Consider the following 26,628-nt stretch of genomic DNA (forward strand, 5'->3'; position numbering starts at 1 on the left):
ATTGCGTGATTTGAGGCTTCCTCACCCTCTCGGACCAGTAGCATCGCCGCTTTCCTCTGTTCTTCTGGAAGATGATCAAGCAGCGGAGCTAGTCTGTGCCACATCTCCCTATCGTATCTGGCCACAATTGCCAGAGAGTTTGCGGCCTTTACTGTGGTCGCTCCCACAGAGAGCACTTTCTTGCCAAAGGCATCTTGGCGTCTCGCTTCGTTCTCGGGAGGAGTCGTGCACTTGTGCTGTGCCTTTGCCTTCCTCGCTGCTGCCGCCGACACCACCGAGTCCGGTGTTGGTTGGGAGGATAAACACTTGGGGGTAGACTCTGGAGCGTTAAACTTTTTTTCTAGGCGTCCTTTCACTGCTGGTTCTGAGAATGGGTGTCTCATTGTCTGCAACCCCTCTTTCCATACATGGTCTAGTATTGGTATCGAGAACACCGACCTCCTTCTCTTGCCCATGTGGTCGAACAAAAAACAATCCTTTTTCTGTTCTTCCTGGGACAGACCAAATTCTTTGCATGCCTTCTCCATCATAGAATGGAATGACGCAATGTTGTCTGGAGGGGACGGGTGAGCTGGGCTTCTGGGGTTTTCCAACTCCGCCTCTGACTCCCAGGTAGGATCCCTGGAGGGGGATAATGAGATATCCGACATGGCTCCCCTGTCAGACTCCGAATCTGGCAGCTCACCTTCCTCCTGTGCCAGTGTTGAGATTGGCGTGCGTGGGTGCGTCGGTTGACGGGACCGGCTCGTCGACGGGTGACTGTGGCAGGCTTGCCTGGGGTAGTCGCTGGTCCAACGGTCACAACAAGGACTGAAGCGTGGACAGAATATCCAACGACAAAACCGATTGAGGATTGAGGAGAGGGGCAGAAACCGGTGTAACGGATGCCCTCGTCGACGACTTGTCAGCCGCTCGTAGCCCTAGGTCTGTTGGGCCAGCAACTCTCTCGTTCTCGTCCTCCGAGGACAGCAACATAGCTTGTTCTTGTAGCAAAGCCTCCGGGGGGGTGGGGTCAAAGACTTCAGGCCTCCAGGCCTCCTGTAGGACCCCCGTCGACGAGGCCCTCGTCGACGCCATTGTCGACGGGACGGTGGATGCCCCCTGTGCAAGAGGCAGGGAGGCGGCCGATGACTGGACAGAGGACATTATACTACTCGAAATCTAATAACGCAACCTAGTACAAAACAGTAGGACAACACGAGGAGATCCCACTACTTTGGAGACGGTTGAAATCTGAAGGGGAGCCGCAGGGGCGGGCCTCTTATACTAGCACGGCCTGCGGAGCATGCGTAGGCGGGTCCTAGAAGGACGTAGATAGGACACAAAAGCGTCAAAAGTTTCCTTTGGAAAAGGCTATATATGTGTACCGAGGGGTCCCAGTCTTGACGACGGGGAATATTCTAAGCATGTGAATCCATGAAAGATCCAATGCTGGAGAAGGTAGGGTTTTATAATAATAATAATAATAATAATAATTAGGCTTTTATATAGCGCTACAAACCCTCAGGTATCTGAGCGCTGCTTATTATTACCCACGGTGTGTGGTGCTCATTTATCGACCTCGGAAGGATGAAACGCTGAGTTTGGCGCTGCCGGGATTCGAACCTGCGTTAACAGGCTCTGCACGGGTGTCAAAGCGGGCGCTCTACTCGCTGTGCCACTTGACCGGCTCACCGTCAAGTGGCATAGATGAGTTTGGTGGTCAGTGCGGATGAAGAGGAGATGGCGCTGACTTGTCTTGTCATGGAGAGTGTAGCGTCTAGGTAGACTCCTAGGGTCTTCACGGCAGAGGAGACAGGTATGCTAATGTTGTCAATGGTCATGTGTGAGTATTCTTGGCTGAGCTTGGATAGAGTTACGCTGGGGGCCAGGATGATGATCTCCGTTTTGTCGCCATTAAGGCAAAGACCATTAAGAGCCATCCAGGTTTGGAATGTGGTGTAGATGTTGAGGAGAGCTTCTATGTCTTGGGCATAGTCTCCAGTAAGGGGGAGGAGAACTTGTATGTCATCGGCATAGTTTGTGTAGGCTATGCCGAGAGAGTACAGTAAGTCAACAACAGTTCAAGAGGGAGGAATGTACAGAAGAAAGAATTCAACAAAAAACGCTGTTCAGTTTTTTATGTGGAATTTGAAATGATTCAAACAGAAAATGAAACACTGGACTATAGATACAAACTACAATAAAAAATGTTAAAAAAAAAAAAATATATATATATATATATATATACACAGCAAATTTGTCATTGTCGTCCTATATCGTAGTGTTGATCTCAATGTAATTTCTTATGAGGGCATCTGTATATTTTAGTTGTACTACACATCTTGAATGAAATACGTCATGAGGACCTATGTTGGTTGGCTGGTTGTTGCTGTCCTATATTGTAGTGTTGTGCTCTCATTGTGTTTCGTATGAGGACATCTGTATGTGGTCAGTGGTACTGCACCTCTCCAATGAAATAGAACCTACAGATGTCCTCACACCTATACCATTGGTGAGGTGCAGTGCCACTGAAAGCATACATATGTCCTCATAACAAATAACAATAACATCAACACTACTAATAGGACAACGACCAAAGGCTACAATTACACATACAATCGACAGATACCCTCACAACGTATGCACAATTGCAGCCTTTGTTACCGAGAGGTGCTCTGCCTGCTGTGTACAGGTTAACTGGAGGCACACAGGGGAGCTGAGTACATAACAAATGCAGATCGCTGTGTACTGCTGAAGAAGCAAACATATATGGGGTTTACATTTATTTTGACTATTGGGATTTAGGTTTTAGATCACTGTTTGCTTCTTCAGCAGTGAGTAGCGATCTGAATTTGTTATGTGCTCAGCTTCCCCTGTGTGCCTCTAGTTGCTCTATTCATGGCAGGCAGAGCTGCTTTTGGCAACAACGGCTGTACAAGTACATATGTAGAGTTTGCTCTTTAGCAAACACGAGTATTGTTACATCAAGTTCCCCATCACACTTTTTAGGCTACTTACCGACCGCACCACTTCACTTATCAGGATAACTGGTGTTCTCTTGCTCGGAGTAGATGGAAGTATCCACTGACTGTACAATTCAAGCAAGAACTGAGAGCAAGAATGTATATCGACTCCAGCACGATGTTTCCTACAAAGAACCGCAGTAAGGATGAAGTATTAATACATGCAAGTTTGAAATGAGCACACAGCAACCTGATCAATGAAAACTGAGGGCATTAGGAGAATATTCAAATGTAAGCTTAGTAAGGTAATTATATGAAAGTGGTTTTTTTATTATGCGGCACAGTATCCTAAAATGTTTTTACACATTAGTGTTTAATCACTTTGTACTGAAAATGGAAACGTACCAAAATGTCGCCCTCATTTGTGCGCCCCCACAGTCACTGCGACTTTGGGGGTGCACAAATCAGGGGGATGCCCATTACTGCGCCCAAGCAGAGTGGGGGTTGCGTGGGTGCAGTAACAGGAGTCAGGTAGTTGCGGGGGCGTCCCCCACTTACCATTGTGTTAAGCGGGGGACAAGAAAGTTAAAAAAAGAAAAGAACACTGCGGCGTCAGCCCTGACCCACGTTAGTGGGAGGAACTGACGCCGCAGGGATAGCGGAGTGTAGGCAGCAAACGGAAGTGTGCCGCCGTAAAGGTGGGTGGGGGAATGCGGGCCGGCTATGCAGGGGAAGTGATCGATTTGATCACAGGGTCGTGTCGTAACTGGCATCGACATTTTCGTCGGCGCAGTTACGGGCGGCTCAGTAATCACATAGATTCCTGAAAATCTGTGTTTGGCGGAGCCCCCCACATTCGGAGAGATGCCGGAGACAGCGCCGCTGCAGCCCTGTGAAAGAGTGTCGAAGGCAGAAACACCGGCTGCAGCAATGATGAACGCAGTACCAAGGGGTGCTGCGTCAATTACAACACAGGCAGGCTCCAGCAAACTGTGGCTGCTGGAGTCCGCACAAAGAGAGAGACCCCAATATCCCATCATGAAAGCCTGTTTGAACAGGGGCCCACTAAGCCACCAGGTATGTTTTTAGTTAAAGACTCCAGAGAGGTCATACTCTCCCACTAAACCACCAGCGTTATTTTAGAGACCTGAAAAAACAGATCAATAGGAGCTAATACAGGTTCCAAGTTAGAAAAGCAGAAGGAGAAAGGGGCGGGGCTAACTAGCCCTTTTAAGCCCTCACATGGCCTCCCCTGTCACACCCCCAGGTAGGTGATTCGCTAAGGTACATTGGCCAATCCTGGGGTAGATGGGGTGGTCTTTAAGTAACCGTGTGTGAAATTGTAGTTACTCACGTAGTGAATAGAGTTCTCCTAGTCCTAAATCCCGCTTTCCATACTTGTGGTTCGTCCCCCAACATGGGGACAGTATCAGAACCTTTGGCAGCGAAAAATGCGAGCTTCCCTTTTAAATTTAGTATAGCGCACAGTGGCGCAGCCCTGGGTGTGGGAAAGCCCCATAGGACACGCCCTCCGGAGCATCACCTCCCCTTTTGACACATTGGACGTTTGTAAACCTGGCTGAAATGACAATTTTAGCCTCTAGCCTACAGGTGGAGTAAGGTGGGTGGGACATATGGAGGAAATGGGACTTAGGATGAGTGCTCTAGTCACTACAGTAACTTCAAATACTGATGCGTCTTGTTCCCTTTCCTCCATCCTTGTGGGTGATTGCACCGAAACAAGACATCTGGGTGGAGCTGTGACAAGCCTCATAACTAGGCAGAAGCAAAAATGTTCATCAGAACCGCCATCAGAACCGCCTCACCAAACACAGCATCCCGCCTGGAACTGGTATCAGAAAGGGGATGGAGGTGCCCACGAAGCCACCTTACTAATGACTTCCCAAGAAGTGCACCTCTGAAAGTCAACTGCTATAGCTTTGGCCATAACCGAGTGAGCATGGATCCCTGCGGCACCATCTTTCCCATGGCCACATAAGCTTCTGAAATGGCCTGGACCATCCAACCGGCGATGGACAGGTGACGGGGGCAGTGCCTCAAAACGTGACAAATAGCGCCTCGGACTTCCATAAAGATCTTGTCTGGGAGAGCTCGAACTAGAGCACTCTATGCAGATCCAGGGAGTGTTAACGCTCTTTCTGCCTCTGACTGTGGATTAGGCAAGAACAAGATTGACTCTTAACGAGGAGGTGAGAGCGACCAGCAAAACTGCTTTGAGTGTAACCCACCTATTTCCACCAAAGCCATAGGTTCAAATGGTTTATTGTCTGCCAGTGGCAAAACGTGTGCATTTTAAATCTCTCTGTTTGGTGTATAGGGCTTTCTATGCTGCTGTCCCTGAATATCTGCAGTCAAAGTTTCGACCTGACATTCCTGCCCGTCTGTTACGTTCTAAGGATCGCTTTCCTCTGGCTGTATCTAGGTTTTGCCATGCTAGAATTCGAGGCCGCTCCTTTTCTGTTAAAGCTTCCATGTTGTGGCATGCCCTCCCTATTGCTCTCCGCGCTGTGTCCGCCCATTTGCAATTCAGAAAGGCTCTGAAAACTCTCCACTTCTAGCCTCGTTCTTCTTCCTCTAATTTAGCTTACTCAGTCATAGCGCCAGGTTGCCTCTGGGTGTTGGTTGCGCTGTACCTTGGTACAAAAAATAAAAAGCCCCTCGCAACATAGTGCAGAAGTAGTACTGGAGCACTCCTCGGTGGCATGCCCGGAAAAGCCCCTGGGTTCCTATGCAAGTGAGCCGGTAGCCTTACTGGCCTCAGGCCTTCCACCGGTGTTAAGAGTCAGCACGACCCCTCCTAGCCAGAGGCCCCAGAAAGGCAGTCTCCAGGCTGGGGTGCCTTACAGAATAAAGGACCTAATTTCTCGTGACGTGAGGCCTTAGCCACAGAGTCCTTATGGTGATCGGGAGGTGAAGAGTGGAAGATCTCCCTCCAGCAGCAAAGCTGATTCTTTAATGAACGATGACCAAGAGAACTGCAAGCCGTGCACTCGTCCCAGCGGTGATTGGGCCTCAGGCACTCAAGGCAGAGTGCATGGGAGTCCGAGGCCGAACGAACAATTGCAGGATGCGCATCTCGTAAAGTGTCCTGCTGCCGACATGCGCCGGGTGAGGTAAGGCACCGACGGTGGTGAAGAAATTTAAACGGAAAAAGAATGGGGAGCCTGCACAACACCCAAGAAGTGTCTGCGCCAAGCTGCCAGGTCCGACACCGTCTGTGAGAAAAAAGGGACTGAGTTGATGCACTGGAGGATGTGCCTTGAGGGTGTTCCCACGTCCAGGGCAGGATCCCCATGCGCTATACTAAATTTAAAGGGGACGCTTAGATTTTTTCGCTGCCAAAGGTTCCAGTACCGTCCCCATGTTGGGCGATGCCCCACAAGGTGTAATGCTTGTGTGAAAAATACGAGCCAGAATAACATGGCGTCGATGCACAGCCATTTAACACTCATCTTCGATCACAGTAATAAAGTCTGCGTTTCCGCAGGACTCACAGAATGAGCAAGTAGCAGCGAAAACAGAGCAAGGTCACATAAATATTATTCGAGTGGACTTACTGCGGAGAATAGTTATTGTATTGTCCATTGAAGGACGAGTACAGAAAGGGAGTCGGAGCACACTGCAGGTGCATGATAAGGGGTCGAGGAATGAATGCGAGAGAGAGGGGCGCTGGGTTTTTCCACCCTCTGTCCCTTTCGACTTGTCATCTGCTCTTCGGCCGAGACCAAAACGCAATTGAGAAGGGCGGGGAACTGCCCCCTAAAGGAGAGAGCCTTGTATGGAGAAAGTTAGTTGGAATCTGGACCCCCAGGTGATGCAGTCTCGCTGAAAGGGAGGACCCTGTGCTTCAGACCCCGTTGGACGCACTGATCTCTTTGCCTACCTACTGGAGGGACTCAGCAGTGTTATTGGTGGCCAAGATGAAGTTTTCTTCTGCTGCATGTTTAACGGTGATGTAACCTATATTCAAATTCTTATATATCTAAGTACATGTTTGTTTATTGGTATCTATACATATATTGTATGAATAAAGGGCCTATATCGAGCCATTTGTTTTATAATCTTATATGATGTATGCTTGTTCTTTCTGCTAGTCTGAGTCCAATTACTTGTTTTTGCTAAGAGGGCCGGGGCGATACAAATGTTCGTGCTTTCCCCACAGGGCCAAACAGACGCAAAACACAAGGGTGGAGGAAAGGGGATGGGACGTGTGAGTTTGCTTTAGTGTGGGATAGTCGGGTAAAGACAGGAGGCGGTGGAGAAAGTCTGAGAGACCGGAGGAGGCAAGAGCGAAAGGAGTGCGCAGTCTATTATAAGGAAGTGGTCTGTGGACTGTTTGTGTGAGAGAGGGGAGAGTGTAAGTAGTAGAGGTAGAGTAGGAGTAGAAGAGCGGAGTAGTAGTGGCGGAAGTAGTACTAGTAGTAGAAGTTCAGAGTAAAGAGAAAAGAAGTGAAGGAAATAAGTAGTACAGTAGTAGTTGGTAGTAGAGGGGTGAGCAGGGCACTGTATCCCTGAGTGTTTCAGGGAAGTAAAGGTAATAAAGGAATAGTGGCAGTAGCAGTGTAGGAACAGTAGTAGAGGGCGAGTGTGAAGAGTGACAGTGAGTGGGAGAATATGAGAAGCTATTGGCATAGAGATAATAGGAGTAACTTTTGGCATAGAGTGAAACAGACATTATAAATGAATAAACAATAACACTATACAACCAGAAGAATGTTATGTTTAATGGGTTTATATAGCGCTTTAATCCAAAGCGCTTTACAGTATATCAACAACGTACACTAAAGAAAGACGCATATATACAAACATGAAGCAAACCAGTGAGACAGTATGTAGAACAATTTACTGAGGTGGAGAGGGAAGGGAGAGGAGGTGGGTAGGAGGTTACCAATAACTGAATTGAGACCAATGGGTGAGAGGAGAAGGGGAAGGGAGGGAAAGGAGATGGGAAGGGAACAGGGGAGTTAGAGAGGGGAGAAGGTAGGGAAGGAAAGGCAGGAGGGGAAGAGGAGAAGCAGGGCTTTCAAGGAGGTGCGGAAGGATGAGTAGGTGGGAATGCAGCGGATAGAAAGAGGTAAGGAGTACCAATGTAGGGGGGCCAAGAGCTGAAAGGAACGGAAGCGTGAGGAGGCGCATGCGGCAGGGGGTACAGTGAGTAAGAAGAGGTCAGCAGAGCGAAATGAGTGAGTGTAAAATGAGAGGAGAGAAGAGAGATGGGGGGGCGAGTTCATGTAGGGATTTGAAGACTAGACAGAGGAATTGAAATTTTAGTTATGAATAACAAGAGGTGGGGAGGTAGGGTGAGAAGAAGGAGGGAAAAGGAGGTTATGGAGGTAGAGAGGTAATTGGAGATACACGCGATAGTGAGAACAAGAGTAGGAAAAGAAGATTGAGCGATGGATGTAGGTGGAAAGGAGGAGTGAGAGATTAGAGGGACAGTGATGTGGTGGGAGGAGAACATCTTAAGGAGACCAGTATAGTGAAGGGTAAGGTACCAGCAGGTGTAAAAAGTGAATGTGACATCGGGGGGAAGAAGGCACCATCCCCAACTCTCTAAGATTACTAAGCAGGCTTGGTTGGGGAAAGCCTCGAAAATCCCCAAGGAGTTAGTCAGCCAATGTCTTAGGGGAACCACCATTAAAGTAAGGCAGCAAAATGACAGCCAGGTGTTACTGTTGGCAAGAGCTAAAATCCCTGCTACGGTGGTGGGAAAGATCAGGGAAACTGAGACAGATAGGGCTGGCCCTAGCTCCAAACCTTCCCAGAACCCGATAGGGCAAGAAAGACCTGACAAACCCCAAACCCTTCCCAACTATCTGTACTAAGAGTCAGCATGTTTTTTTGTGGTGGGCTGCCCCGTCACATGTGGTGTCTGAAATGGGATATAACTGGATCCCGATACAGGGGTCAAACCCACACGCCAAGAACTGATCCATCCCGAACCCAGAAAGAAGTTCCACTATGACCTCGGAAGGAGAGACAGGAGAATCTTAGCAAAGACCCGACTTCTCCAAGGGTGAGATCAATATTAAACACAGATGCTGCAAAGGCCCACACCAATCACCCTTTGTGGAGCCCTGCTAAAGGGCATACAGAGGCGTAGGGGGCCTGACCTCGACCAGAGGGAAGAGATCACAGAGGACAACACAAAGGGGTTGGCATACGAGTGCAGCACGTGACAACCAGGTCACTCAGTGGAGAGATATAGAATCCAGGGGGACAAAGAAGGAAAGTGTCTTCTCCCAGTTGTAGTAAACCAAAACCAAGGGGCTTCCCCAACTGGGGGTTTAGCGAAGATGGAAGATCTAAGGGCCTTGGTAGACGGACAACTACACATCAGTAGGCAATATCAGGAAACCCTTGTGGCCCTACACACGTTGAAGGCCGAAAGACGGGAGCAACCAGCCATTCTACCCGAGCATCCTCCAGGAACTGAGCATGGGTAACGACCAAGCAGCCTTCTTTGCCAACTTTTAGAGCGTCGCTGAGACTGCTGGAAGGCAGCGAGACTGGTGAACCCACTACATTGCTCAGTTACTAACAGGGGAAACCCAGAAGGCCTTCCAGGCCTTAAATCCTGATGGACAAACCCCTTACGAGAACTTAAGAAGGGATTCCTAGAATATATGGGACAAGATTGGGAATATGGCGATTGGGCTTCTTCACGAGAGTCTCAGCCAGGAGGCTGGTTGAGACGAGGATTATGCCCTATAACAAAGTAAATGTATATACGTATTTAGTTTGATAGTGTTGTGTGTTATGTGTACCTGCTGGTAGTCATTGTTCTATAGTGTGTTTTAGCCATAAATAAATAACTGTGTTTTTATACATCCTAAGTGAAATCTGTGACTCCCATTGTGTGCCGCATTGTGGACCCCTTAGAAGCTCACCACCTCTGAAGAACGTAGCGTAGACCGCCTGTCACTCCTACCTAAACTGGTTTGGCTACAGCTTCCCAGAGTTGTTCCCGTCACAATATAGTTGGCCTTCTATACATCTGTCCATCAGGACAGAGTATAGAAAATCTGTCCTAACAGAAGTCCAGATAGGGCCCAGATTATACTAGTGCTCCCAATCGTAGCAGGACAGAACGGCAAGGGGATTAGCGGCCTTAATGGTGCTGGTGGCTGTATAGATAATCCTCTTCCCCATAGCGTCCAGCTACTTCCCCTTCTGGGCTGGGGGTGCCATGGATGAGGAGGACTGGTTCGCAGAGCTTTTCCTGGCTGCAGCTGAGACCACAGAGTAAGGTGAAGGCTGGGACGTCATGCACTTGGAGGCGTGTCTTCTTCTCAAGCCTGTCCCTGCTTGAGTGGGGCGGTACTCAGATTCTTCAACAGCACTAGGCCTCCATCCTAGATATCGTCCGACAAGGGAAGGGACATGATGGTCTTCCGACCTGGACTCGCAACGTTGTTAAAGGAACCCTTCCTTTTTCGTTTCTTCAGGCACCAGTTGAAAAAGTTCAGAGGCCATGGACATCATTGAGTGGAAGGAGCCAACCTTATCCGGCGGAGAGGCCATGCATGGGTCATCCGTGCTTGCTGGCTCTCGTGCACTGACACAAAGTCATCCGTCTCATCGGTGTCCGTCACCATAGTCGCTGTATCTGTGCCCGTATCTGTGCGCGTGGCAGGTTCCCTTGTTGGGGTTAATACCCGAGGTGAAGGTGGTAGTAGCGGTGGTGACGGTTGGCGTCTTGGACCAGCCTGGTCATTTGTCATGTTTTGTGCCCAGAAGGGTTTCCCGATCTTGGAGGACTTCCAGACGGAGCAGGACCCGGTGTGGGTGGCAGCCTCTGCTGTATTTCTGCTGCCAGCGGGGGTCAGAGTGTCCAACAAAAAGGTCCCCGAGCTGTGGTGTAGAAGGAATAAGAGGGTGAGGCTCTGGGCTGGTATGCCTATTCTGGAGGGACAGATGATACGGTACAACCCACGGTGACCCACCTTCCAACACGGATCCCTGACCCCCTTCGTGGTCCGAAAAGTAGGCCTCGGGCAGGTCGTCACCTTCATTGGAGCTAGTATAAAAGTGTCTCGGCACACTTGGTACAGCCCTTGTTCTGTACCCCTACTAGGGGTTGTGGGAGCCTTACTCCTTCCCCTCTCCTGAGACTTCTGGGGGGGAAGCAGCTGCTCTGCTCTCCCTTCCATGGTTCTTCGCCACAGCAATTACCTTCAGCCGTGCCGGAGGGACACCCATGGAGCAGCATTCGCTATGACTGTGGGTAACACCCCCGTGGTCTGCCCCCATTTGAAGAAGTAGTGGTTGTCGACGAAGCCGTCAATGAGGTGGTAAAAGCAGCCGTGGCCAATGTGGTCATGGTCATTGACAATGATTTCGATGAGGGTGTTGTCTTGGCAGGTTGAGCTGCATATGTTTATGAAGGCAGCGAAGGGCCCACTTTGGATCTCTCCTTGGTCGCCGTTGCCCACCGATGACAAGCAGAGTTTCGAAGGAGTCTGCGAATTTCTTTTAGAGGGGGTGCCTCTCTCTGGTAGGCAATGGTGACCTTGTCCTTCCTGAGCCGGGACCCGCAGCAGTGGTGAACCCAATGGGATCAGTGGCGTGCGGCCTTGCCTTCTTTTGGGCCCATGCGGACGGAACTCAAAAAGGAATTCAACCTCTTTTGTGAGGGAGTTCGATCGTGGGACTGGACGGTCCAAGGGGAAGTATGGCCATGCCCAGAGGCTGAGTCAGAGGCCTTACCCGATTTTAACCATGCCACCAGCCTGCTGTAGCGATCCTTCTGGGTCTTTTTTGAAAAACCATAGCAGACCTCGCATCTCTCCTCATCATAGTCCGGATGAAGGCAGTAAAGACATTTGTGGTGTCGATCCTCCACAAAAATATTCCTTAGTCCACATTTAGCGCAGAGTTTGAAGAGGCATCTCTTCTGCTCGGTCATGACAAAAAGGCACGAAGTAGGACCAAGTCTGGGCCTTCTCTGATCCGATGAAAGATCGTCGATGTAGTTAGATCTTCACAGACAGCGGGCCCCCGCTGCTGGTAATCGACCTCCAGTCAAACGATAAATCCCAAAATCGGTCAAAATGTTCCATATTACCAAATTACTCAAAATATTATGAAAAAAGCTCTGAGAGCACAAAGAGGACTCCCAACACAGAAGCGTGCAGTAAAAATATGAAGATGGCCTCCAGGGGTGGAGCTTAGGAGGAGGACTGCCATAGGATGGGGCAGTATGACCCAGAGGACAGTGATTGGTTTAGAAGAGGAATACAGTTTTAAAGCAAAAGTAAAACATTTTTTTCTTTTACCAAAGATTCCCAGCCTGACGACAGGGAATATTCATTAGAATGTGAATCCATGCCAGACCATATGTTGGAGAACTGTATGTAGCAAATTATGTTCCCCTTTGGAGAATGTGAAGCAGCTGTTGTGCAAATGGGGACCACTAACTGTCTCGTGGTTGGTTGATCCTCCCAAACATACTATACTTTTTCCAGGCTCTGCCGGTCAAGCAGTCTTTCTTCAAGTTGCTCTATTAGGTTCAAGTTACTTACCAGCATGGGTCTGGCATGGGTTCACATGCTCATGAAATTTCCCTGTCATCAGGCTGGGAATCCTCAGTAGAGAAAAAACAGTTTTGCTTTAGCTTGAAAACTGTATTTTTCCTCTAAACCAATCACTGTCCTTTGGGTCATACTGCCTGCGGCCAATGACAGTCCTCTCCCTAAGCTTCGTCCCTGGTGTCCATCTTCAGTGTAAGCATGTAAAGTGGCAGTATGACCAAGTGAAGAGCCGCAGACGGGTAGGAGGGAGGGTTCGCATGTGAATCCATGCCAGACCCACGCTGGAGAACAACAGTTACAGGTAAGTAACTTGTTCCTTCTCCAGCATGGAGTCTGGCATGGATTCACATGCTCATGAATAGAAGAATAAATAGCAGTACACACATGCACAACCACGGGAGGTGGCAAAGGCTCAACATTAAGCATTACATCAAAACTCAACATTAAGCATTCTTACTTCCTCACCAGGCTCACCTTAAGCGAACAGGTTGCGCAGCACTTCTTGGCCGACTCTGGACTCCTCCATGGAATCCCGGGCGACGCAGTAGAATCTCGTGAAGGTGTGCGTCGACCTCCACGTAGCAGCCCTGCAGATGTCCAGCAGGGGGCACACCAGACAAGTACGCCGTGGTAGCAGTGATCGCTCTGGCCGAATTGACTCTCGGACGGTCGGGCAGCGTTCTGTTTGCCAACCGATGACAGTGCATGATGAAGCTTTCGAGAGAGCCTTTCCTTGGTTCACAGGTCCAAAGTTCACAAACAGCTGTGATGTCTTCCGAAAACTCTTCGTTCGGTCCACGTAGAACTTCAGCGCTTTAGCTACATCCAACGAGTGCAAAGTCCTCTCGGCCGGCGACGAAGGCGACGGGAATAAAACAGGTAACACCAAGGGCTCGTTAAGATGGAAGTCCGACTGCACCTTGGGCATGAAGGAGAGGTGCGTCCTCAGCACTACCCTCGTATCGTGAAAGGTCAGGTATGGAGGCTTGCAGGAGAGGGCCTGAATCTCTTCGACACATCGTGCGGAGGTGTTGGTTACAAGGAACGCTATCTTCCACGACAGAAACTTCAACAGGGCCATAAGCCTGGTCAGCACCACGTTGAGCTCCCACGCCGGGGCTGGCGACTTTACCGGCAGGAATGGACGTAACAGTCCTTTCATAAATTCCTTCACCAGGCGATGAGACCACAGGGATGACCGCCCTGTAGTTCTGGTGTATCGGGAAATCGCTGCCAGATGTATCTTGATTGAAGCATGAGATAGTCCAGCTTTGGCTAGCGACAGTAGGTATGGTAGCACTTGAGGGGCTGTAATCTTGAGAGGGTTAATCTACTGTGCACGGCACCAGACAGAGAACCTCTTCCACTTGTGTCCGTAGCACTTGAGAGTTGAGGACGCCCTGGCCTTTGCAAGGACCTATTTGCAGTCAGCCGGGATATCGTATCCTCCAAACTCTAGTGCTGCAGGAGCCAGGCCTGCAGGTTCAGCGAATCTGGGTCGTGATGAAGAATGGCACCTCCTTCTCTGGAGAGGAGATCCGCGTCCGTCGGCAGTTTGACTGGTGGGGACGCTGACAAGTCCAGAAGGTCCGGGAACCACATCTGTCTCGGCCACTTCGGTGTGACGAGGATCATCCTGCACCGGGACCTCTTGAGTTGGTTGAAGAGCCTGAGCAGCAACAGCAACGGAGGGAATGCATAAAGGAACAGGCCATCCCAAGGGAACGAGAAAGCATCGGCCATGCTCCTCGGCTGGGGGAACCTGCTGGCGAACCTCTGGCACTTGGAGTTCATTGCCGTCACGAACAGGTCTATTTGGGGTTTGCCCCATCGCCGGAAGATTTGATCCACTTGATCCTAGCGTAGTTCGCACTCGTGGCACGAGCGCAGCTCCCTGCTGAGTGAGTCGGCGATGGCGTTTTTTATCCCTGCTAGATGAAAGGGTACCAGGAACATCCCCTGGGCAACGGCCCAGTGCCACAGGTCCTGTGCTTCTTTGGACAGGAATGGGGATCTGGTTCCTCCCCGATTCCTGATGTAGAACATTGTGGTGGTGTTGTCGGTGAAGATCCTCACCACTTTGCCCTTGAGGGATGGGAGGAAGGACTCTAGAGCCCAGAACACCGCCCGGAGCTCCAGTGTGTTGATGTGGAGCGGCCTCTCCTCCGGGAGCCATAGGCCTCTCGCGTGAAGATCCCCGGTGTGCGCTCCCCATCCTTCCAGGGAGGCATCCGTCGTCACAGTCAACTGATATGCTGGGGTCTGAACAACCGTGCCCGCCGCGAGATGCAGGCGGGTGCCCCACCATCGAACAGCTTGGCGGAATACTTCGTTGAGCGAGATCTTGTCCTCGAAGTTGCCCGTCGCTTGCATCCAACCGGCGTCGAGAAACTCCTGCAAAGGACGCATCCGAAGCCTGCACAGGCGCACCAGATAGATGCAGGAGGACATCATCCCGAGAAGGGATTTGACAGACCTCACTCTGGCCACGTCCGTGGCCAGCAGACGCTGTACCTTGCCCAGGATGGCCTTCGTTCTTTCCTCCGACGGTGAGGCCAATCGCGCCACTGTATCGAGCTTGGCTCCCAAAAACAGTGCGACCTGCGACGGGACCAGGTGGGATTTGGGGAAGTTGATGGAGAATCCCAGGTCCATGAGCAGCTGGACGGTATTCGTCGTGTGTTCGGCGGCGAGCTCCCTTGTTGTTGCCCAGATGAGCCAATCGTCCAGGTAGGGGTAAACGTGGATCCCTTGCAGACGCCACCGGTGCTAGGCACTTGGTGAACACCCTGGGAGCCGACTTTAGTCCGACCGCGAGGGCCTTGAACTGGTAGTGCCGCCCTTGGACCACGAACCTGAGGAACTTTCAGTGTCTTTTTAGAATGGGGATATGAAAGTAAGCATCCCCCAAATCCAACAACGATAGGAAGTCGCCTTCCTCCAGCTGTCCCAGCACGTGCTGGAGGGTGACCATCCGGAACTTCTGTGCCTTGATGCACTTGTTCAGGCGACGCAGGTCCAGGATGGGGCGCCATCCACCCATCTTCTTTCTGACGAGGAAGTATCTTGAGTAAACTCCGGAGCCCCGAAGCCTCTTTGGGACGAGCTCGATGCCACCTTTTTTGGGCATCGCCTTTACTTCCAACAGTAGTTGAGGGACGTGGTTTTCCTTCCTGGCCACGGGTGGAATGCGGGGACACTTCTTTAGGAATTCGAGTGTGTGCCCCTGGGCCAGGGCATCGAGCACCCAAAGGTCGGTGGAGATGGATTTCCACACGCTGACGAACCTCGTCAGCCGGCCTCCCACTGGGGTGCTTCGGTGGGGGCCCGACACCACGGCTGTTTCAGTCTTGCTTGGCCGCCGCCTTGCCGCCTTGGCCCCCTTGGCGAGGTTCTGACTTGTCTCGTCCCCTGTAGGCTTCTTGCGACGAGGAGCGGGCTGCTTGACGGTACGTTGAGGAGCCGCCTCCGAATCCCTTGAAGGCACCTTGCTTGCCTCCGGAGTTCCAAAAGGGCGGACGTCGTCGTTGTATAACTCCCAAGGCCCGAGCCGTCTCCGTGTCGGTCTTGATGGCCTAAAGGGGCTCATCCACTGTCTTCCCAAACAGGATGTTCCCGTCAAAGGGCATGTCCAAAACCTTGGCCTGTACATCCTGGCGGAAATCCGTTGCCTTGAGCGACCCCCGCCGTCGAAGGCAAACACTGTTGCCCAATTGGCGGAAACCGGTGTCGGCAATGTCCGTGGCCACCGTTATGGTGTGGTCAGAGGCCACTTCACCCTCCTGCAGGATTGCCAGGGCCTCTGCCCTCTTATTTTACGGGCGGAAGTCCAACAGGGGGGCAATCTTGTACCACAACTCCCTGTCATAGCGGGCCACGATCGCTAGGGCGTTGGCCACCTTAATTGTCATCGCCGCCGACGAGATGACTCGTCGTCCCATGGCATCCAGCTTTTTTCCCTCACTGTCCGGCGGGGAAGTAGAGGTCGAGGCCGATGACCCCCCCCCCCCCGCTTTCTTCTTGGCTGCTGCTGAAACGACCGAATCCGGGGTCGGTTGTGCTCTAAGGCACAAAGGAGCGGTGTCAGAGATTTCTTCTTGTACCGGTCCCTCTTAGCAGGTGTCGTGGATGGGTTCTTGAGGAGGGCAAGTCCCTCGTCCCAGATGTCATCCAACAACGGCACCGCAAGGACCGTTTTCCTTTTGGTCTCACGCCGTTGGTAAAGGAAGGCTTCCTTCTTCTTCTCTTCTGGGCAGAGCTGAAAAAGCTTGGATGCCCTGGCGATCATGGCGTGAAACGAGCCAATTTCGTCAGGAGGGTATGCCCAAGGAATCGGCGACGGGAGATCAGTCCCGTCTTCATCCGTCCCCGTCGTGGCCGTATCCGTCCCTGTGTCCTCCGTCGGGGTCGGGGAAGGAGACAAAGGCTCAGAGGCCCGTGGCTGAGAAGGCGGGGTTGGATGGCTCCTTCGCCTCTTGTTAGGGGGGCTTCCCAAAGGACTCGGCTCTGTCGGGTCGTCTGTCGGAGGCAAGGGCAACCTGGTCCTTATCTCCGTGCATAAGGCCTGGATTGCTGTCAAAATGGCACCGAGTTGTCTTGTGGCCCAGGCTGCGACGGGCGCGACGGTTGCTCCTCCTCCACCGGAGCCTCGTCATCGTCGTCACCCTCGCTCTCGTCATCCCCCTCCTGTGGGGACGGGCCTCCTCTATGACTTTGAGCAGTTCCTCCTCGGAGGTCGTGTCCGTTAAGGCCACCGGCCCTCCCCCTCTTTTTCCACGGGGGTCTTCTCGATGTGCTTAAAAGAGGCTTCCCTCCGTGGGGGCAGCGAAACTCTGGGCCCGAGGTCGCCGCCACTGGGGGAGCCTCCACAGGCTTCCCCAGGGCTGTAGCGATACCCTCAATAGAGGCCTTGGCCGGGTGAATCAAGGCCTTCACCACCTTGGCCGCGCTTGAGGCCTTCACCTTAGGGGGAGGGTCACCGCCTCGTACCCCTTTGGCTGGTTCCTTCGAGATCGACCGGGGCCTCTCCAGAAGCTTAGCCGGGTTATCGGACTTTCTCTTCCCCGAGCCAGAGCGTTGGCTCGTGGTTGATGGCGTCGGTGAAGGTGCGCCCTGCCTGGTAGCCGAGGAGCCAGACCGTTCGGCGCTCCCGGTGCCCGGGGACTCGCAGTGCTTTGCCTTTTGTTGGGCCCCCGTCGCCGGGGCGCCTTCACAGGACTTAGAAGACCGCTCGGGTTTCTTCTTCTTCTCACCTGCTGGGCTCTTGCTTTCCAACCAGTTGGCGAGACTGGTCCGACAGTCCCTCATGGTCCATTCCGACATGTTCATGCAAAACGCACAGTCCTTCTCTACGTGCGATTTGTCTTCATGAAGGCAGTAGAGACACTTCGAGTGCTCGTCCTCCTTGAACAGGTTCTGTAGCTTGCATCCAGGGCAGTTCCTGAACAGCTTGCCCGGTGTCGAGCTTCCTTTCTCTTGGGCCATGGTCCACGAGGTAGGCCTCAGAAAACTTCTGGAATCCTTCAAGAAGCGTAGCTCGACGAAAACTTCACCCTTGAGGGGCGTAGAAGATTCCGAAATGGGTCCCCGTTGATCGGAAGTAGAAGCGGTGGAGCTTGAGGCTCTATTTAACAGAAACATGAGATAAACTCTTTGAAAAAGCGCGAAACGCAGAAAAAGCTCGAGAGCTATAGCACGAGGACTCCCAACACTTGAACGTGCAGTAAATATCTGAGGATGGCTGCCAGAGGCGGGGCTTAGGGAGAGGGCAGTCTTTGGCTGGGGGCAGTATGACCCAGAGACCAGTGATTGGTTACTACTAAGAAAGACAGAGCAGAAACGAAACTGATACTGATTTTTTCTTTACCGAGGATTCCCACCCTAACGGGGAATATTCATGAGCATGTGAATTCATGCCAGACCCCATGCTGGAGAACTTAAACCTTCTCCGGCATGGGGTCTGGCATGGATTCACATGATCATTAATAACGATTGCACAGCAGTACATATACACAACCACAGCAGGTGGCAAGGCGCAACAGAAGTAAAAACACTCACCCCTGGAACAAAGTCACCAAGTGAAGCGGTTGCGTAGCACCACTTGGCCAACTCGGGACTCCTCCGAGGAATCCCTGTCGACGCAGTAGAACCTTGTGAAGGTGTGCGTAGATTTCCACAATAACAGTCCTGCAAATGTCGAGCAGGGGCACACCAGAGAGAAACGCTGTTGTTTGTTGCAACAGCTCTGGTGGAGTGGGCTTTTGGCTGGCCAGCAAGAGGTCGGTTAGCCAGATGACGACAGTGCATGATGCAGCTGGAGAGCCATCTGGAAACCGAAGCCTCCGACAAGGCCTTCCCATGATTGATAGGTCCAAGATTGACAAACAATTGAGAAGTCTTTCCGAAACCCCCTTGTGCGTGCCACATAGAATTCAAGGTACGAGCAATGCCGAGCGAATGCAAGTCCCTCTCCGCAGGCGACAGATTTGGGAAGAAGACAGGCAACACCAAAGGCTTGTTGAGGTGGAACTCTGATGGTACCTTCGGCATAAAGGTGGGGTTTGTACTCAGTACCACGCTTGAAGTGTGGAAGGACAAGTACGGCTGCTTGCAAGACAGGGCCTGGATCTCCCTGACCCACCTGGTGGAGGTGATCACCACGAGGAAAGCCACCTTCCACAAGAGAAACGTGAGCAGGGCTTGATGCATAGGCTCAAAATGCGCCCCCATGAGTTTAGTCAAGACCCCATTGAGTTCCCAAGCGGGGGCATGAGCCTTCACCAGCGGAAAAGTCCTGAAGAGGCCTTTGAGAAACTACTTGACTACGACCATAGGGAAGGGTTACGCGGTGTCCGGGTGCAACGGGATATGGTGGCTAGGTGGGTCTTGATAAAGGTGTGAGCCAGTTAAGCCTTGGTCAAGGGAAGCAGGTATGGTAGGAGCTGCGGGGCTGTGACACAGAGGAGTAATCATTTGAGCTCGGCACCACATGGAGAAACGCTTCCACTTGTGGCCGTAGCATGTCAACGTTGAAGAGGCTCTGGCCTTGGCCAGGATGTCCTTACACTCTGCAGGTAAAGAATATTGTCCAAATTTTAGGGCTGCAGGAGCCAGGCCCTGAGGTTCAGCGACGCTGGGTCCTGGTACAGAATCGCCCCTCCCTCGCTGGAGAGAAGATTGGGCAGTAGTGGCATCCTGATAGACGGAGTGGCCAACAGATGTAGCAGGTCTGCATACCAGATTGGTCGTAGCCACACTGGGGTGACGACTATCATCTTGCAGCGACACCATCTGAGTGTGTTGATCACTCGTAGCAGGAGTGGGAATGAAGGAAAAGCACACAGGAAAAGTCCCTCCCACAGGAATAAGAATGCATATCCCATGCTCCACCGCTGCAGGAACCAGCTGGCAAACTTCTGACATTTGGAATTCATCACTGCCACAAAAAGGTCGATGACCCCATTAGTGGAATAGAAGATCCACTCGGTCCACTCGGTCCTGGCGAAGCTCCCACTCGTGGCAAGAACATAGCTCCCTGCTGAGCGAGTCTGCAGTGATTTTCTTGGTGCCCGCCAAGTGAATAGGGAAAAGAAACATGTCCTGACAAATGGCCCAGTGCCACAGATCCTGGGACTCCTTGGAGAGAGCCGGAGAGTGCGTCCTGCCGCGCTTCCGATGTAGAACACGGTGGTGGACTTGTCTGTTAAGATCCTCACCACTGTGCCCCTCAGCGACAGGGGCAAGAACCTGGGGGCCCAGAAGATGTCCCGAAGCTCCAGGACATTGATAAGGGTATTTTCTTCTGGCAGCCAGATGCCTCTGGCGTGCATCTGTCCGGTGTGTGCTCCCCAAACTTCCAGTGAAGCATCCGTGGTGACTGTCTCCTAATAAGGAGGGACTTGGTATGGGGCCCTGTGTGTGAGATGTAAGCGTATGCCCCACTACTGTATTGCTTGTCGGAACTCCTCATTGAGGGCGATCTTGTCTGTCCAACACGCATCCAGAAACTCCTGGAGAGGCCTCATCCGTAGTCTGCAAAGGTGGACGAGATTGATGCAGGAGGACATCATGCCCAGCTGCGTTTTGATGGCTCGCACAATGCCGACCGCGCAAACGACAAGCATTGCATCTTCCCTAGGATGGCCATCACCCTCTCTTCCAAGGGAGATGCCAGACAAGTTATTTGTATTGAGTTGGTCTTCCAGAAGCAGAGCGTTCTGCGATGACTCCAAGCAGGACTCAGATAATTTATGGAGAATCCAATATCTGTAAACAGACGCACGGTACTCGTCGTGTGCTGGATCGCCAGAACAGGAGAGCAGGGTCGGACGAGCCATCGTCCAGGTAAGGGTAGACGTGGGTGCCCTCTAGACGACGATGCACCGCCACTGGAGCCAAGCACTTTGTAAATACACTTGGAGGTGATTTCAGGCCAAAGAGAAGTGCCTTGAACTGATACTGCCACTCCTGGACCACGAACCACAGGAACTTGTGGTGTTTCCGATGGATGGGGACGTGGAAGTAGGCTTCCTCCAGATCCAGAGACGTCAGGAAGTCGCCTTCATCCAGTTGGACGAGCATGTGCTTCAACCAGACCATCCTGAATTTCTGGGACTTCAAGTACTTGTTGAGGCGTCTCAGGTACATGATCGGCCTCCACCCTCTTGACTTCTTTCAGACCAGAAATTACCTGGAGTACACTCCAAGCCCCAGAGTCATTACGGGACGGGTTCTAGCGCCCTCTTCTTTAACATGACGTGGACCTCCTGCAGCAACTGCCGCGTATTGTTCTTATCGAGCCACCTGGGGAATACAAGGACACCCGAGTTGGAACTCAAAGGTGTGCCCCTGTTTGAGAGCATCCAGCACCCATCTTTCAGGTGGTGATTGTCTTTCACACAAAGACGAACCTCGCCAGCAGGCCTCCCACTGGCGTGCACTAGTGGGGACCCGGGTCCATGGCTGGTTCAGGCCTGTTTCAGAGTCGGGACTCGGCCCTGCAGCCAGCGCCAACACTGACCTCTGCTGCGGGATGCCTGTGAGCGACCTCTGTAGGCTTCCTGAATCATGGAGTAGGAAGACTGTCAATAAGGGGTGGTATATCCCTTGGAGGACCTGCCGGACTTTCCTCTCGAGGAACACAAGGACGACAACCGACGCTGCTGCAGGGTACTCAGTGAACATGCCGTCTCCATTTCCATTTTGATCACCTGCAGAGTCTCATCAACGGTCTTGACAAACAGGTACTCACCACCAAATGGCATATCCAACACTTTGGACTGATGCCTGGTCTGAAGTTGGTGGCTTTGATCCATCTCTGCCACCGAAGGGGCAGACCGATGCTGTCATGATCTCTGCTTCCAAAAGGTCAGGGTTTTCCCAACTCCCTTGGAAGCAGATTCATAACCCAGGTTCCGAGTGCCAACCAGTCCCAATTGGGACCTTTTGGACCCAGTCCTGGCGCCAGTGGCACCAGGCTCATAAATATGCCCAGTCCAAGCGCTGGAAGCGCCGGGCTCATAATGCTTGGGTGGACTTACCTGCAGCAGACCATGCTGCTTACTTGCCTGCCAGTTGAGCCTCTGATCCTCTTCTGTTTGGAACTACTTTTCCTGTTGGGCGGGGCAGGAGCCACTCCCTAGGTTCAGAACACTGGAACTCTTCTGGAAAGCAGGAACTCTTTTCTTACCTAGGCGTGGCTGTGGAAGGAGACACCTAAGCACTACAGGAGGCTATTTAAACCACACCCGATGGATGAATCTTGCTTTGCGTTATTCTGCATCCTCTGCAGCAGAACGCTCATCGTGTCTTCTGCATCTGATCCTGGGCCTAAGGAAAAAGGCTTACCATCCTGAATCCAGTCTTCAGCAACACCTATAAAGACAAGAAAGAACAGGTTAGCATTACGGTCTTCAGTGACAGCTCTTCACTTACCTGGGCCATCGGCTGTCACCAACGCCTCGCGCTGCATTCTGAAAGACAAAGGCTTACCTACTCTTTGTGCGCTCCGGAGGTCTTCACACTGCATTCCGGCATCTGAAAGACAAAAGTTTACCAACTCTTCGCACGCTCCGGAGGCCTCGGCGCTGCATCCCGCATCTGAAAGACAAAACAAGGTGAGTTTAAAGACATTGGGGAACTTTATTACTCAAGTGCCATTACTCCTTTCAACATCTAACCCAGTGGGTATTCCGGCACCCTGCAGCCGCTCCGAACTTGTACCTGCAAAATAAAAAGACAATTAGAGCGCATCGTGACGCAGGCAACAAGCGCTTACTTACGTGCTTCCAGGCGCTTCTATTCATCACACGGGCTCCATCTTCAACTCACTTCAGCCCGTCATCCACCATCGCCGGAACCCTGCAAAACAAGAGACATCATTACTAAAGACTTTAAAGACATTAGAATTACTCGAAACTTACCGTTCGTGCAGTAAACGACGGACAGCAGTCCTCTGAAGTCAAGAGGCCTGCTCCCCTTATCCAGTGAAGAAACTGGTTACAGCACCCTGCCCCGAGGCAGATGGAGAGCACGGCGTTCACTTACCTAAGGTGAGAGCGTTAACCTTTGGGGTTCTACAGGAGAAGAGAAAGGGAAGAAGAGAGACATATTCAATAACCCAGTTCATTAATCCCATATTTTCTATCTGCAGACATCTTACCCTTCGAGTCAAACATACAGTGCACAGAGGTCCAGCCCAAAGAGCCAGCCGTGTGTTACACATCACCTTTGAAGATGCGGTATACGCCCAGTCAAGACCGGCGCCTCTACGGGAATCAGGTGAGCGTTACAGATGCCCATTTGCCAGAAGCCTGTCTGTGATGTCCACTGCTGCTGTAATGGCGTGGTCCGAGGCCACTTCCCCTTCCTGGAACAGCGCTAAAGATTCCACTTTCTTCTCCTCAGGTAATAACGCCAGAATAGGGCCCAGTTTATACCATAGCTCCTGGTCATAGCGGGACTTTAATGGCTGGGGCGTTGGCAGCTTTAATGGTGCTGGCGGCAGTGTAGATTATCCTTTTCCCCGTTGCGTCCAGTTTCTTCACCTCCTGATCAGGGGGAACCATGGATGACGGATTTACTGATTGCTTCCTAACCACAGCAGAAACCACAGAGTCGGGTGGAGGCTGGGACCTCAGGCACTTGGGTGCTGTGTCCGAGACCCTGTATTTCTTCTCGAGTCAATCCCGCTTGGGCAGCGCGGTGCTCAGCGTCTTCATTAGGGCCAAGCCCTCCTCCCAGATATCGTCTATTAAGGGGACTGACATGATGGTTTTCCGCCTGGACTTACGTCTTTGGTGTAGGAATTCTTCCCTTTTAATATCCTTGAAGGTGTCCATGGCCACTGTATCCGTGCCCGTGTCCGTGCCTGTGTCCGTGTGCGTTGCTGGATCCCTAGTCCGAGACAAATCCTGAGAAGGAGGTGGAGGCAGAGGTGTCGGGTGACGCCTTGGGCCTGGTAGGTCCTTTGCCTTGTGCCAGAGTGGGCTCCTGGGCAGAGGTCCTGAAGGGCTCCTAGATGGTGCAGGTGCCGGAGTGGGAGGGAGTATCTGCTCGATTTCCAAGACCAGCATGTGCAGCGTTGACAGTAAATCTAGGGACACGTCCCTGGGCTGAGGCGTGAAAGGAACAAGTGGTGGTGGTTCAAGACTGACGTGCCGCCTTTGGCTAGGCAGTGAACTGGGATCCCTCTGTGGAGAACCCCACATTGACACAGGACCCTGGCCGCCTTCGAAGTGGAATAAAAATCTTCGGGTAGATCATCCTCACTCGTCCGAGCTGGTATAAATCTGTACCGGCTTTTCCAGGACAGCCTGCAGGCTTGTATCATTTGTAGGATCGGCAAGGGGCCTTACCCCTTCGGTCTCTCTGAAGACTTCGGGGGCAGAGTGGCCAGGGGGGCTGTCCCCTTCCCAGGGGCCTTTGTTGGCACTGCAGCAGCCACCTCTCGCCTTGGTGGCAGTGACACTCTAGGAGTAGCTGTCGTTGTGACCGTGGACACCATTTTTGTGTGCAGTACCCCCTTCGATGAAGAAGTGATGGCCATCCACGAGGTCATCACCAAGATCGTCGACGGAGTGGTTGTAGCTTCCGTCAATGTGGACGTGGGTGCTGCTGACAAAGTCGCTCTGGCCGGCTAAACTGCCGATGATGATAACGATGGCTTCGCCGATGAGGGCAGCGAAGGGCCACCTTTCGATCTTTCCTTTGTGCCTTATCTGCCGATGGTAAGCAGTGTTTAGATGGAGTCAAGGACTTTCTCTTAGAGGGTGCACCCCTCGCTGGTAGGCTCGCCGTAGAAGTAGTTGGTGACGGCGACCTTGTCCTTCCTGCGCTGGGACCCGCAGATGCGGCAAACCCAGCACGATCAAGGTCCTGAAATCTGGCCTTCTTTTGGACCCCTGGGAGCGGGGAATCCTCAAAGGACATCAACCTCTTTTCTGAGTGGGTTCGTACCTGGGAATGGCCGGTCCTGGGGAATGTATGACCATTCCCTGAAGCAGCGTCAGAGGCCTTACACGAATTCAACCATGCCTCTAGCCTGCTGTAGCGGTCTTTCTTTGTCTTTTTTGAAAATACCCGGCACAACTCGCATCCCTCCTCATCATGGTCCGGATGCAGGCAATACACATTTGTGGTGTCGATCTTCGCCAAACACATTCCTCAATCCATACATTGAAGTTTGAAGAGGCATCTCTTTTCTTCGGTCATGGAGAAAAGGTGTAAAGTAGGACCAAAGCCTAGCCTTCTCGAAACTTGCTGAAGATCTGCAATGTAGTATGATCTTCGCCGACTGGATCCCAGCTGCCGGTAGTCGACCGGAGTTGAACAATGACACAAAAATCTGTCAAAATGTACTCAAACTTTGTCACAAAACACTCTATACATGACAAAATAGCTCAGAGAGCAACAAGAGGACTCCCAACGCTGGAGCGTGCAGTAAGAATCTGAAGATGGTCACCAGGGGTGGCGCTTAGGAAGAGGACTGTCATTGGACAGGGGCAGTATGACCCGGAGGACAGTGATTGTTTAAAGGAGAAATGCAGGTTTTCAAGCTAAAATAAAACCGTTTCTTTACTGAGGATTCCCAGCCTGACGACTGGGAATATTCATGAGTATGTGAATCCATAACAGACCCCATTCTGTATAAATTAATATCAGCATTTATATGGAGAAAGCAGAAACCAAGGATTTGCATGAAGGTAATGATAGCCGCCCACGAATATGGGGGTCTGGCCCTCCTAAATCTCCGCAAATATTATGTGGCGGCCCAACTCAGGATCATAAAAGAGTGGTTTATGGGTAACTGATAAAATAGGGTGTAGGATGGATAGGGCAGTAGTGGGGAAACCACTCGAAAATGTTTTATGAATATCGCATGCAGATCGATCAGAGAACATGCATTAAAGCGCGATCACGGCTCTGGTGAAGGAATTATGGGATGAACAGGTTAAAAGGAAGGGGATTACCAAATTCCAATAACCATTCACCTCTGTTATTCCAAAATCCCCAATTCACTGCAGGCACAGATTGGGGAGCATATAAACAATGGAAAGAGAATTGATGCATGAGACTGTGGAACATGACCCAAGGCCAGGATATTAGGACATTTGACCAATGCAAAACATACTTTGGGGTAATAGAAAAGGAGATTTAGATATCAACAGCTTCGACATTGGTTGGTTAATCCCATGGTGAAGGCAGAGCCCACTGGACACTTCACACCACTTGAAAAATATATCACCACCAACCCACTGCTATCAGCCCTATATAAACTTCTATCGGATGACCTAGTGACACCAACATGGGCATACATGGCTCAATGGGAAAGAGCTCTGGGGCGCGTGATTCAATCAGAGCAGTGGGAGCCTCTATGTGCGACATTCGGAAACTAACCAGGGCGATTCAGATCCGGGTGATCTGGCTGAAAGTGATGCTATTTTGGCACTATAAACTGGGAAAACTACATAGATTTTACCCAGATTTTACACTGTTGTGTTGGAGGGGATATGGTGGGTAAGGAGACTGGGGACATATCTGGTGGTCCTGCCCTAAAATCAAACAATTCTGGGCTGATGTGAATGAAAGACTGAGGGCAATCTTTCATACACAGAGGAACAGGGCTATGA

General features: G+C 51.5%; 1 protein-coding gene across 4 annotated transcripts in view; it reads right to left on the reverse strand.

Annotated features, from left to right (window-relative positions):
- Positions 1 to 26,628, reverse strand: part of HTT (huntingtin) — a 2,905,635-nt gene that overhangs the window by 288,611 nt on the left and 2,590,396 nt on the right. For all 4 annotated transcript variants that reach the window (XM_069632055.1, XM_069632053.1, XM_069632052.1 and 1 more), the window contains one exon: positions 3,001 to 3,130. In XM_069632055.1, coding sequence (XP_069488156.1) covers positions 3,001 to 3,130 — 130 coding nt within the window. The remainder of the gene's footprint in view (positions 1 to 3,000; positions 3,131 to 26,628) is intronic.

This window comes from Ambystoma mexicanum, chromosome 6q (genome assembly GCF_040938575.1).
Source record: "Ambystoma mexicanum isolate Mex_15411 chromosome 6q, UKY_AmexF1_1, whole genome shotgun sequence".
NCBI classification, from domain to species: Eukaryota; Metazoa; Chordata; class Amphibia; order Caudata; family Ambystomatidae; genus Ambystoma; species Ambystoma mexicanum.